The sequence below is a fragment of the Ambystoma mexicanum genome, chromosome 9 (genome assembly GCF_040938575.1).
Source record: "Ambystoma mexicanum isolate Mex_15411 chromosome 9, UKY_AmexF1_1, whole genome shotgun sequence".
Lineage (NCBI taxonomy): Eukaryota > Metazoa > Chordata > Amphibia > Caudata > Ambystomatidae > Ambystoma > Ambystoma mexicanum.
Window position 1 is genome coordinate 1,442,436,251 of NC_090931.1, and position 13,565 is coordinate 1,442,449,815.

A 13,565-nucleotide genomic window follows, 5' to 3' on the forward strand; every position below is an offset into this window, starting at 1 on the left:
TTACATGCATGTTTATTTCCCTTTGTCAGCAGAATTCAGAATCATTTTTATTTTTCAAAATGGATAAACAATTTTAAAGTTAGTCGAAATATATTTACCACTTGTTATGTTAAAATACATAATTTGTATGCAGCATAGAATTACATGAGTTGCCAGGGTCTTGGTATCAACAGAACACATCTGCTGCCTTGGACAAAAGGCCCTTTTAATAGGATACTTCCCTGAAGCAGACACATTCTGGATGAGGCATTATTTCTCTGCTAGGTCAGAGGGGGGGGGGGGCTGTTTGCAACCTCTGCAATTTGAAGTTGCCAATACTAACTGACTTAGCATTTATCAGTGTCCTACCAGACTGGCCTTCCAGCTAAACATAACAAAAATAGGACCACAAAATGGTTCTACGTGATTTAATCGCCGCACTTTTCATCGCAGGGTTTTTTGCCGCAATTTTTTTTCCAAAAAAAACATTGAATTTTTTTGGTAACTCCCCACAACCCCCCTTTCTTATTTTTCTTTTTTTATATCCCGAACACCCAAACCATTTTTTTAAAAATGTAACCCCCCAAAAATTCGATTTCTTTTTTTCCGAAAAAAAAATTGCACCAAAAACCCCACGATAAAAAGTGCGGCGATGAAATGACGGTATACCCACAAAACACCTGAATATTGAATGCATAGAGTTTTATTCATTGTGCAATTTGCACACAGACCTTTGTCTAATGAGTAGTAGTATGGAGGAGGGGGTAGATGAGGGATTGACAATCAGAAAGATGAGCTCTGCATAAACACAGTTTCAGCTCAGGTTCACAGTTCATATGCCCTACAAGGGATAGTCTGTCCAATGTAAGACAAATGTGCTATTTTCCTGCTTTTTATTTACAATAACACTTAAATAGAAAACTGTTCGTACATAAATATACTAAACCTCTCGTGATTTACATTTAACATTTTGTCCATCATTTCCTTGCAGAATAATAAAATACAAGCAGCACAGTTTACTCAATTCCCTTTTCACAGTACAGAATAAATATAACAAATCCTTTCCATTAGTTAATTTGTTTTTTCATTAAAATATTTGGTCTGGTTATGTTTAACATTTATTACATATTACAGGGCAAGATACAATTCTGAGATGACATTATTCAATAGAGAGCATTATATCTAATCAGGTAACTGTTTACAGAATCAATGCTCCTGAATGGACCACAAATGGTGAGAGTCTTGAAAAGTTTGACCTAGGATATCGGATGAGCCAAAAAACATTGTTGTGAGGAATCCGACCATCCGCACGGGGAGAGTGCACCTTGGCTTTTTGATTTTTTGATAATAAAAATTAATGATGGGAGATCAACCTCTGAGAAATGTGTGACGCTATTCCGCACCCATTTCATCTGCTTCCCGCACGAAATGCACAATTCACGTGTACTCCAGGAAGACTCAGCCTACAGGCGCCGCCTTCCCCCATCATAGTCAGCAGGAATGCGACAGCCATGGGTACATCAAAGCATCTCAAGAAGGGGAAAGGCACAACTTCCTCCAGCCATTAGCAGCCTAATTAAAATATCAAAGGCCCCATGGATCTGCTTTCCCTTTGCCTAAACCAGCTTGTGGCAGTGCATACTAATGAGGAATAATTAAGGCAATCCTGGAGAAGAGGCTTGGCTGTCAGAAGAGACAACAGGAAGGTAGGGCTAACATCCCTTTGGTATGCAATGTGTCAGCTTGAAGCTAGTTCCCACCTCTCTGTATGAAAGGTAGTGAATGGCCTGTCTGGGTCCAGCAGTTACCGCAGGATTCCCTGCAGAGAAGATGCCTTTCAGAGGGATGAAGGATGTGATTTGGGGGAAACTGTGTTAGGCAGAAACCTGTGCAGTTCCCTCTGGGACCACTGCAAAAGATTTAAGACTACAGGTGGTTGGCAGTAAACCCACTTGGTAGCAGTCTGTACCACACATTCACTTGGAGCAGTCAGACTTCCCTCAAGAAGAGTTAGGCAGTATACATAGTATTCACAACAGGTCAAGAGAACCCAATAGAACAAGTAGACACTGACCAGGGCTTGGTGTAAAAGAGATATAATAATTATGTATTTTAAACCACATCTAGAAAAACACACAGGCACTAATAATAAGCAATTCAAAAACACGGTCACTAAAAGATATACACTCCCTTAAAAGCATATTAGACAAGTCTTAAGTAAAGCCCCACTTATTTTCAGACAGCGGTGAGCGTTTAACGTAGATGGCACTCTAATAGTTCGTTTTTAAAAGGGAGAGAAAAGCAGAGAACAAGTTGAAACAGATCCCAACACTTTTACAAGAACCTAACAAGAGAGGAAGGCAAAGTAAAACCGTGAAGTTAGAGTTCAATAGGCTGGATCCACTTTAAGAGGATCAAACAAAATGTGTCCAAGGTCACACGGTTGCAGTGCACAAAAGTCTTGTAACGGTTCAAAAAGGAGTTGGACCAAAGAAAGGGACCAGTTAGAGGGTCAAGGCGGCCAGCCCAGTCCAGAAGGTTAAGGGGTTATTATTACCTTGTAGCAATCTTTAGAAAGGGAGGCCTGGCGGACACGTACCTTAAAGTGGTGAGAACACTCCAGCGGGGGCAGTTGTTCCTGGCAGCGGATGCAAGTCGGTGCTTCGTCCGGGGGAAGAGAGGATCTCGTCGTGGAGGAAGACAGGAGTCCATTGCACTGCCAGGGAAGAAACCAGCTGCAGAGTTTCTCAGGTTCAAGGAGCGGTCCATTGATTTGCGGTTCAGTGGTGAGGGGCTATCCGGCCGCCGGGGTGCTTGGCACGGGCAGTTCAACCACAAACCGGTCTGGGGTGCGAAGAAGGAAGGTAAAACTGGTTGTGCCCACCAGTCAGGGGAAGAAGCCTCTCCAGCCGGGAGATCTTCTCTGTCGTCGGGAAGTGGTGAGTCGGTTCCGCAGGGCTCCACCGGTGGTGTCGTCGTGGTAGGTCGGCTCAGCTTCTCCCTCGTCAGATTCTCAGGTCCTGTGGCGACTTCTGAAGTTCCAGTCCCCAAAGCCCTGCTTTTATGCAGCATACCCCCATTCACTCAGCCTAGCTGTCAATCAAACATGCTAAGTGGTGATTGGGCCAATTACACAAGAGTGCGACTTGAGTTACCAAGGTAACTCAGTCCAGGGTGCCTAAGCCCCCTCCCACACCCCCTGTGGTACCCAGACAGAGTGGCACCACTTTTGGAGGCTTCTGTGGAGAAGCCCGCCAAAAAGTGGAACAAAGGGCTCGACTTGGGTTGGAGTCACAGAAGAGAACACAAACGCCATTTTAGAATCGAGTCCTGGCAAAAAATACCAACCGGCGAATTAATATTAATTAAATAAACCGGCGGTATGTTCGAGGCTATGAGAATTAAATAATTAAAGTTGGTAGCCTCGAACAATGGGAAAATCCCATAGGAAAATATTTGCGGTCGAATATAAAAAGTAGTTTCCACTGCCACCAGCCAAAACTCGATCAGGGGGGGCAGAGACGTGCCCCCTCCACTAACAGACCCCGGGGCAATCGAATTGCCCCGACCAGTACGTCCACAATATGATGGTTTGTACTGGTTTCTGTTAATAATTTGGGACTAGTAAAGGCAATGGTGACTTTTCATGCCCTGGGAGACAGTAGTCAGTCCCAGGGTATGGAGTCTATGGTGGGGTGTCACTATGACACCCCTGGGTTACTGCACGGAGGGTGCTGTGTAACACACATAGTAAAAACACATGAGACCCTATGGAGTAAAGGACCCCATAGCCCATAAAACACATTACCAGTCAAAGGAACACCATAAATCATGTCCAAGAGTGGGAGAAAAAGAGTCTCACTCTTGGCAGGAGGAAAAAACAAACTCCAGAAATCCAGCAAAGCTGCTGGGGGACTCACTAGGTTAGGAAATTCAGCCTAAAGAGAGAATTCTCCCTAACAAACGGGAAGTCTGCTCCAAACACAAACTTCAAGGTAGAGCTGCGCTTTAATCAAGAGTCACAGAGGGCTCAATTAACCAGAGAGACACTTTGATCTACAACAGACAGGGAGATGGGTTGGACTTGGGTATATGTTGACACCCCTTGTCTGTCTCGTCTGTCCTGTTCCAGAACTGGATAAACCACAACTGGCTCAAACTGAACGGCGATAAGACTGAGGTTCTGGTCTTTGGGTGTCTTCTTTCTGGCCTGCATCTTTGGGCAACCTCCCTACCCCCGTTGGGAGGGTCAAAAACTTAGGGGGTCACACTGACCGCCTCTCTCTATGGAGAGCCAGGTTGCCATGGTATGCCAAACTGGCCATCTACAGTTGAAAGTTCTAAAAAAAAGTGCAGCCTTTAATCCTAGAACATCTTCATCCCCTGGTTGTGGCTGGCCTTATATTATCTCTGTTGGATTATTATAACTCTCTATATTTAGCCCAACCAAGAGGGCTTATTCAGAGTTTACAGAGCTTATAAAACCTAGCAGCAAGAACAGCCACCGGCTCCCCTATGGGGCACACATCTCCCCCGTCCTGAGCTCCCTCCAATGGCTGCTAGTACATCAGCGCATTTGATTTAAAGCTCTGTCCATTGTCCATCGGTCAATCCACAAAGTGGGACCAGTGCGGCCGATTTACTTGTTGTGCCATCATTCAACCGGGCTAGGATAGGGGGCCGCTCCTTCTCTGTAGCTGCTGCCATTGCATGGAACGAGCAGACGCCTTCTATAAAGAAAATAGCTGGCCATCTAGCTTTTAGGAAAGCGATAAAAACCCTTCTCTTCTAGGTCTGCTTTTGTGGGCCTCTCTCTATACCTGGACAGTTGTTTCTCCTCTAGCACCAAGATGCCTTTGGGCGACCGCTGCGCTTTAGAAATTCCAAATAATAATAATAACTCTGGTCCTGACCTCATGAATAACAGAAGATTGTTGGTGGGGACCCAGGATTGGTTCATTAAGGTAGGCCTAGCCTGCACCAATCACTGGGGCCCATTTGGCTTAAAAAGGGGCGGAACCCCTCTCTTAGCAGACCATCCGACGACTTCGAAAGGATTTAGAAGGACTCATTTGGACCGGGCTGAAGGTACAGTCCACCTTACATCTTCTGCCAGTGAAGGAAGGACAGGAGTTCCAAGAGCTAAGCAAGATCCCTCCTCTAAACATCGCCCAGGGAACAGAGGGAGATACCAGACTCAGAGGACCTGTCCAGCAGCTTTAGAACCGGTACCCAGCCAGCAGACAGCATGCCCTGCTAGGATCTGCCAGCAAGTTTCCTAGGTGGGAAAAGGCAGAGATTCTCTGGACAAAGGACAAGGACGTTGTCTGCAAACACTCTCCTGAGCTTTGGGCCGTCCGCCTTGAAAGGGTGACACGAACCCTGCGAAGAACCTAGGAGGAGTGCCACACATGCCTCATCCACCGTCCATCTTTTAAGGAAATTTGAAAGCCCCCGAACCGCGTCTGGCTGCACTGCTGACTGTTGTCACGCCGCAGTCACCAGAGCCATCTGAGATGCCTCGACCAGCATTCTAGATCTGCCAACCAGCACAGACACAATGATTCTTGGCCCTGAGCCGCCGCGCTAGCCAGCCTGCAGACGTCCGTCCAGCCTCGCTTGCCGAACTGACTGATGCCTGCTACGCACAGATGTCTCCCACCGCTAACTCTGTCTCAAGGGCTGCGAAGCACACTGGAACGCCTTGATGCTGTCGAGCACCAAGAACTTCTTCAGCACCAGGTACATTGTGGTTCTGCCCCCCTGGTTCTTTTCCGAGGGCCCCTAGAGACAGTTACGACCCTTTGCACCCTTGGTGCTGGAATCGAATAACCTTGAATAGTAAGACGGATTACTTTACAAACAACCCTCCTGTCAGCATCCAGAGAGCATTCCTTTCCTTCATGAAACTGTCTGTCCTCTGTGTTCCTTTACAGGGTGGGTCATATTGGTAGTGGGCTAGAACGGTCTGTTGTAGCAATAATAAAGTCGTTATTTGTATACAACCTTGACTGGACAGTCCCTTTTATCATTGGGTAATAATTGTATTTTCGCTGTGTTGCAACTAACCAACGATCCACGACCTTGCAGAGATAAGCCTGCCGTTCCGTTCACATTACCAAAATTGGACAAGACGGTCTTATAATTCACTTGTATTGGATTCCCTTCTGGTGTACTAGAGGTGTGGGGTTGATTGATGGTTTAGAAAATGATATTCATCCCTGGACTGCTGGTGCCCCGGAAGTTGATTAGTCACAATCATGTACTCTCTATACAGGAGAAAACCACGGCAAAAGAGATTTGAGGGGCCTGCAAGTCACATTTAAATGCTTGTACATATCCTGGCAGACTCTTCTCCCGTTATGACAAGAGCTACTCCAGATGTAGCTGCAACTTCTGAAACGTTGGTAGAGGGAGGAAAGAACAACCCACAGCTGTGTTGATGTGCATACCAATAAACTGCAGCTCTTTGGTTGGAATCAGTGTGAATGTATTGTTCCAAGCAAATGAACATCCTGGTTGTAGATCTCAAGGACACAAACTTCTAAGGCACCTGGGTGAGCGAGTCATCTAAATATGTATTCCGCTGTAAGCCCCCTTTTTGTGTAGAAGTCCCACAATAGGAGCAAGGCTTTCTGGAAACACCCTTGGTGCTGATGCCAGTCCAACGAAGAGGATCTGAAAATGGAAAATGACTCATCTGCTAAAGATGTGTATGCAGGCATGTTGTTTTACACACGCTAAATAAACCTATTCCGCCGTGGGGGTAAGTGGCTTTTGTCTCTTTCCCTTTCCATTTGGAGGTTTCAAAACCTCACGCAGGAAAAGAAGAGACACAAATACGCTGTCTTTCACAGAGCACATGAAAGACGTATCTTGCCCTTTAACTAATTGAGGGTGTTGACCTAAAAGCGATCACGTGATAAATACGTGACCCTACATAAACAAAGGCAGCCGCCGGATGTGCCGTCGAGTTCTTCTGGACCTGATACGGCCACAGCAACGCGGGACGCATAGGACGAAAAAGAATCCCTGTGCAGAACGCTCTGCGGTCTTTCACAGCCGGTTGTTGCATCGCCGGAAAACACTGCGGCAGTATCTTCCAGCCCGCGTCCAAAAGGTAGGCTAACAACAAGACCTCTATACCCAGTTGTTATTTCACGAGCCACTCACGGCTCGACGCCAGCTCTAAGAGACGGAGTGAATGGTGGTCTCCATTGTGTTAGAAAATTTGTTTCTATTTAGAAGAAGCCTCTTGCTCCCTCTCCTCCATTGCTGAATCATATTATAATTGTCCTGATATGCTCTATTAATTAAGAGAAGTCGAGATGGCAACTGGGAGGGCCACGCTATTAGGACAAAAAACAAAACAAAACTCTTGTTTGTGTTTCTGTTTCTTGAGACATAATTTTGTGCAAACAACTGCTCCCATGATACAGTTAGGATTATACATCGTCCTTTGTGTTATAGGAGAGTATATCGAGTCTGAATTTGGGACCGATGCAGTGCACATACCGGTGGGGCACTAAGAGACCATCCCTAGATAGGAGCTGGGACTCAACTTGTGTTTTAAACGCATAAAGGTAAGCCTTGTATCTTTTGCAAAGGACTGAATGAAAAAATCAAATTGAAAGATGTATAAAATCAAATTGAAATATATATAAGAATACTGAGGGCATATAGATACATTTAATTCCGAAACTCCTGGGTACAAGTAGTATTCTTCAGAGTTTGAGACATAAAAACTTTCTATCCATTGATTTTGTCTTAATTAATCCCCTCTCTAGATCTGTACTAGACACAGATGCCCTAAGAAATTCGAGTGCGGGAGTGCTCATACATTTATCGAAGTTCAGGAAGTGGTGTTTACTGAAGAACCATTTTTCTGCAAATTAAGAAAGAAGCACAAGCGAGAATAAAGCTGCTGTGCGCTCACGCCTATATGTGTCGTGTCTCCCATCATTCACCACCTCCAAGACTCACGTGATGTTCGTGTCCCTGCACACGAACGGCGGCGATCTCCTGCCAAACAAAGGAGACCCGTGCGTTACGGCCCGAGGGCTCTTCGCCCCTTCCTTCACTGGCACCTCCCATGGAGACTTTTACACGACTGGCGCTGCCGATGGGGCACACACAGATTCGCACGTCACGTGACAAGGCATCCACAACGGCCTTCGTCATTTTCACGGGTCATGTGACACGGACTTCCTTCCCCCGTGATGTGAATCACGTGACCTTCCCACAAGTTAAAGAGAGCAGAGAAACACGGAAGCACCGCTTCACAGCTGCTTCCTTCACGGACTGCTTTGGCGTTTGCTTTGGATATTTTTTGCTACCACGATTACTCGACCACGGAACTGTTTACGGATTGCTTCATCTTTTGTCCCAGATATCACGCTGTTTGTCTACTACTGGTTTCTTGACCCGGAATTGTTTACTGGACTGCCCACGGATTTCCCATTGAACACTGAACTTTTGGTTATTGACCTCGGAACTGTTTCTTGGACTGCTCACGGATTGTCCCACTTACCTCAGGTGTTTTCCATCTCAAGTCCCGCCAGAGACACAACCGACCAGGAACTGTTTCTTGGACTGCTCACGGATTGTCCCACTTACCTCAGGTGTTTTCCATCTCAAGTCCCGCCAGAGACACAACCGACAAGTGCCTGCTTTACACCTTCTACCCCTGCATACACCTCAGATCACCCTCTCCTTCATTTTTGGGTAAGCCCCTTTTCTGCTCTCCTATATTTACGGCATTGTTGTTCATTCCCAGTTGTGATTAACCCTCCGTTGCCTTACAGTGGTCAGGGGTCCTTTGGCGTTTCTGGTTCCTGATAAAGACGACTTTCTTCACCTGTGACTTCAAGCGCTGCACGGCCAGTGTTATTTACTCCTGTCCGTGTGGTGCTTGGGGACGGAGGTAGCTTCTAATCTGCACGACCATCAAGACCTGAACAATATGTGAATGTAAGTAAGGGTTGTGTGCTATATGTATATTCGTAAGAGAGGTGTCGGGTGGACACAAACTGTACACGGCAGAAAAACGTTACCTTGCTATAGATAAGACACATTTGGCTTTCTGATTATAAATGTCGTGTGCTAAAAGTGGGCTTTAGTTCCTCACGTGTACGGGAGAAACCCTGTGTTGTAGGAAACAGAATAAAAGTGAGACACTAGTTGGTTGTAAAATAAGAAGCCACAAAACACAATGAACAGAATGAAAAAGATTGCTGTAAAAGAAATGTTTTGATGCCACGTAACCACAATCACAAGATAACATGCTGTTGTTTTTTAGATAGATGCTATTCTAATATATGGGGACACAAAAAGCAATTAGCACATTTGGAAGAAATATACCAGTCCTGAAGAAGGCCATAAGACCAAGGGTTCGACAAGCACTAGGGATAGTGCCCAACTCTACCCAAAGGCCGAAACATGTCGACTATTGTAGAAGACCAAAAAACAATCTGAGTCTTATATCTAAACTGCTACAATTACATGTGGTGTGTTGTATTTGCGACAAAAAAAACCCCATCACAGATCTAACTGTGTTTTTAACTATGTTTAACTGTACCTGTCGGGAATAATTATTCTGTTTTTATGTTTTTATGTATTAAGATATTTTGTAAAGATTGATTAAAAAATATTTTGTGATAAAGTAAATTGTGGAGAGTGGTCCATCGGGTGTTTCTACCATGGCCTGGGAAGGTCTGTGATTTTTATGATGTCTTGTAGTGTATAAGTGAAATTCTCACACAACCCTACACATATAGGCGGAAAGAGGGGTAATCTGTTTCTTCTTTTTTGTGATATTTAGCTTGTTTATGCCCTCCCGTTTGTGAGGAACAGATCCCCCAAAACAAAAAATAAGGGAGGTTACCTTAGTGTGGTAACAAAGCAGACAACGTATTACAGACTGGAAGTCCTTGTCCCCGAGAGGGGAGTGGCTCCCAGTGAGGTCCCACTGGCCCAGACCCTGGGGGAGGGGCTTGTGGAGTGGGTTCCCCTCCCTAGCGTCAAAGGGGTTGGGCTCCCCTCTTGGGAGAAGGGAGGAATTGACCAGATTCATCACAGAAGGCAAGGCACATTACTCAGGTGGGGGAAGAAACATCTTCCATTTACACAAAGAGAGCCTTGGCTGGTGAGGCAGGGTGCTGCAAAGTTGAGAACCCTGCCACTAGTCTTAGGAAGGGGGGACCTCTTGTCTTGTAGGATAGAGCATGCTTCTATACTTTAAAGACTTTTCCAGGAAGGTGATGGGTTGTGAGCCAAATAGGTTTAGCCCTAGAAATCGCATCTTTGTTAAATAACACTGTCTTGAGGCCTCCTCCATTTGTGGAGCCACAGGTGCCATCATTCTGCAACAGATTAACGTTCCCCTGATGCAGAGCTCTAAGCAGATCATAGTTGGTATCAAAGCGGTATTAGGTTTGTTTTTCCACGACCGGCTGATGCCTCCAGATGTCTGTCTCCTCTTAGTATGCTGTGCACTAAGGCCACCAATGAGAGGCAAGCAAGTCCACTAGATAAGGGATAAAGAGTGTTAAACCCCTTCCATTTTTGGAGGATGTTCTATAGCCCAGCCATTATGTGCTATATTGTGCATTTTATCTATACGTGAATACAGGGACAGTAGGATTCTGGATCAGCATTCTATAGAGATCTGAGCTCCATGTGGCGAAAGACACAGCGGTTAGTCTTCTACATTGATAGCATGCATCAAAATGTGGGGCATGCAGAAAACTGCTGGTGGGCTTTCTCGCTGATCGCATCCTGTCGTGAGCAAGCGCACACAGTCAGCCTCTGATGGCATTCCTGTGAATATTTGGAGAGCTACCGGTAAGCATGGGTATCCTGCCAGAGGTTCTGTGGACATTGTGTCCGTCGTGGTCCTACAGCAACAGAGAGGGCCATTAGCTCCGATCACTGCACCAAATAGGTGCAGCAGGGGTGCACAGGATTGGAAGGTTTTGCAGTGAAGTTTCAGGTCTGTGGAAAAGAAAGGAGAACGTGTTTAAGTTTTGTCCTTAACCTTCAATACAGAGATCAGAAAACCTCCCAAGCCAAGATGGAGGATTTAGAAACTTGGAAGGGTGCAATTCTAAACTGCCTTTCATCACTGACTTTGAACCAGCAAAACCTGTTTGATGAAATTCCAGTCATAGAGACTTTCCTGAAGGAAATATGAATGACGTGAGAAGAAATTAAGAGAACAGGAGATGGAGTCAATCATTCACCTATTTATGAAAGCGCAGAAAGTAGTTTTTTTAAATCTAAATGGTAAGTTTAAAACATGAACTATGATATGTGTTAACTAGGATCTATGAGTGAATATAAATAGTTAACCTTAACCTAGTTGTCTGAGAAAATATTTAATATGATGTTATTGTAGCAGTTAGAATAACATCTGAAAAGCATACACATACTAAGGACTGTGCAGACTCGCTAACAAATCAATGTAACAAGGAAGACTGACGACCAGTAGGTAGGACAGGGGACAGGGAGAGCAGTTGATGAGAAGACTGCAGAAACTGGACAGTGGTAGCCAAGATTAAGTTAACCCACATTATCTCTGTGACCGAGGGTGTGCTGAAGAGCGGACGAGGTTTGCCTGACTTTGACGTGGTGAAGTTAGAGACACGTTAGGTAGCACAGAAGAAGTCCTCCAATAAGCAAGATCTAGCGACAAGACAAACAAGAGCAGAGTGAAGAACAGTTATCACAAACTCAGAAGCCAACTATAAAGTGCCGTAGCGGCTGAAGGGTCGTTTTCGATCACTCCTTATGCCACCAGTCGTAGAAGAAGGAAACTAAGATTTTCGGCAAACAACACAGAGGTGCTTCATCGATTAGGAAGGACAGTGAGACTGCATAGAAGAGCAAGAAAGACAAAGAGTGTGCAAATCAATTAAATAGGATAAAAAGATTAGAAGAAAGTTAGATGTGTATATAGTTAAATAGGCATTTGTGAGTGGAATTCAGCAAAGTGTTTTGGCGAACAGCAATACGAAAAGTAACCTTGAATGACTTAAAAAGTCAACTTAACACAACCAGTCACATCCTCTAGACATCGGCAGAGGAAGCACAGGTACGAATCAACTAGGCTTCTTCTCCCACTGCTGTCCATGATGCCGCTTCCTGCTTCGCGCACTCTACATATTCGTCCGGCTGCCCTTCTCGCGTCGGCTTCAGCTGTCGCTCTTCCTTCTGCAGCAATCCCAGCACTCCGGACCACTTCTACCTCTGCTACATCTTCTGCGTCTCTATTCTGCTGCAACTCATTCCTGAGTTTAAATGTCCCGCTCAGGTGTCTTGCTCTACAACAAGTAGACCGCACATTCTGATTAATAGCACTTCTGATCCTTACTAACTCTGAGCCCTTCTTCCTAGTCCTAGTACCACAGACATTATGGATCCGGAAGTTCGTAGTGGTTTTGGTTCTTTGACATTTAGTTAGTTTTGATTGTTTTGTGAACTGAGAGTTGTCAGAGTTATGGGATGTTATGCAAAAGGATTGTGAGTTACCAATGGGGCTATGACCTTTAGAGGATGTCATATTTAATTCCTGAACTCCCAAGGTAAAACCCTTTTTCTGTTTAGATTAATTTTCAAAGCATGTTCTTTCATGGGAGGGACTTGTACAATGGCAGCATGTCATTAAGTATCAGGGATGTATAGGACTCTCGTCCTTACAAGAAAATGAAAATTGCATTTCTACCAAAGGAGTCACCACTCCCCCCACCAACCCCTGACAACCATCTCTTCCCATGTGATCCTCCCTCATGTTACCACCCCCAGGGTTAGGATCAAGTATCGGCTGCCTTTCCCTGGCCACATTGACAGAGATCCTGGGCTGGGGTTCTGTGATGACTCCAAAGGAGTCATCACATTAGCCATACAAACCTATCTGCAAGAAAATCTAAACTGCTATCCAAAAAAGGGCACACATGCCTAGGGAGGCAGTTTAGATATTTAATGCATACAGCAAACATTTCATCTGTAACTCTCAGTGCCACAACTGCAAGTCCAACACTTACCACTTTGGGTGAGTCGAGCACACAATCTGGAATGAAGTGCTGGTGTCCCAGTGGGAAGGTGTGGCCCCGAGCTCTGATGGTGAGGCACCATGGTGGGCAGAGAGTTGCATCCTCCACGTAACGGTAATTTCGCACAACCTGGATAGCAACAGCAAGCACAGTGATGGTTATACAAAAGGTTATGTGACAGGGCATTCAAGAGAAACATGTTCTGGCATCTGTACATGGACCACAACATGCTTCTTTGCAGCTCAACCAACCCTCACCTTAGCCCAAGAAATGAAAAGGGTAGGATGTAGCTTACATTGGTATGATATGATATGGCAATTATAACACGCCTATACACAAGTGTTACAAGGCGTGACTAGGCAAAGGAGATGGAACAGAGGGAAGACAGACAAGCGATCCTACTAGGCCAGGTGTCATTCAGATCACGTAAGTGCATGGGAAGGGGAAGGAGGGAAGTGTAGAGGGGGAGGGGAGAGGGGACCGTGCAGTACATGGGATAATAAGATGAATAACAAAGTAAAAGTACAGCCAGCAGGT

General features: G+C 45.3%; 1 protein-coding gene across 2 annotated transcripts in view; it reads right to left on the minus strand.

Annotated features, from left to right (window-relative positions):
• Positions 1 to 13,565, minus strand: part of CFAP65 (cilia and flagella associated protein 65) — an 825,303-nt gene that overhangs the window by 519,254 nt on the left and 292,484 nt on the right. For both annotated transcript variants that reach the window (XM_069616861.1, XM_069616860.1), the window contains exon 12: positions 13,020 to 13,157. In XM_069616861.1, coding sequence (XP_069472962.1) covers positions 13,020 to 13,157 — 138 coding nt within the window. The remainder of the gene's footprint in view (positions 1 to 13,019; positions 13,158 to 13,565) is intronic.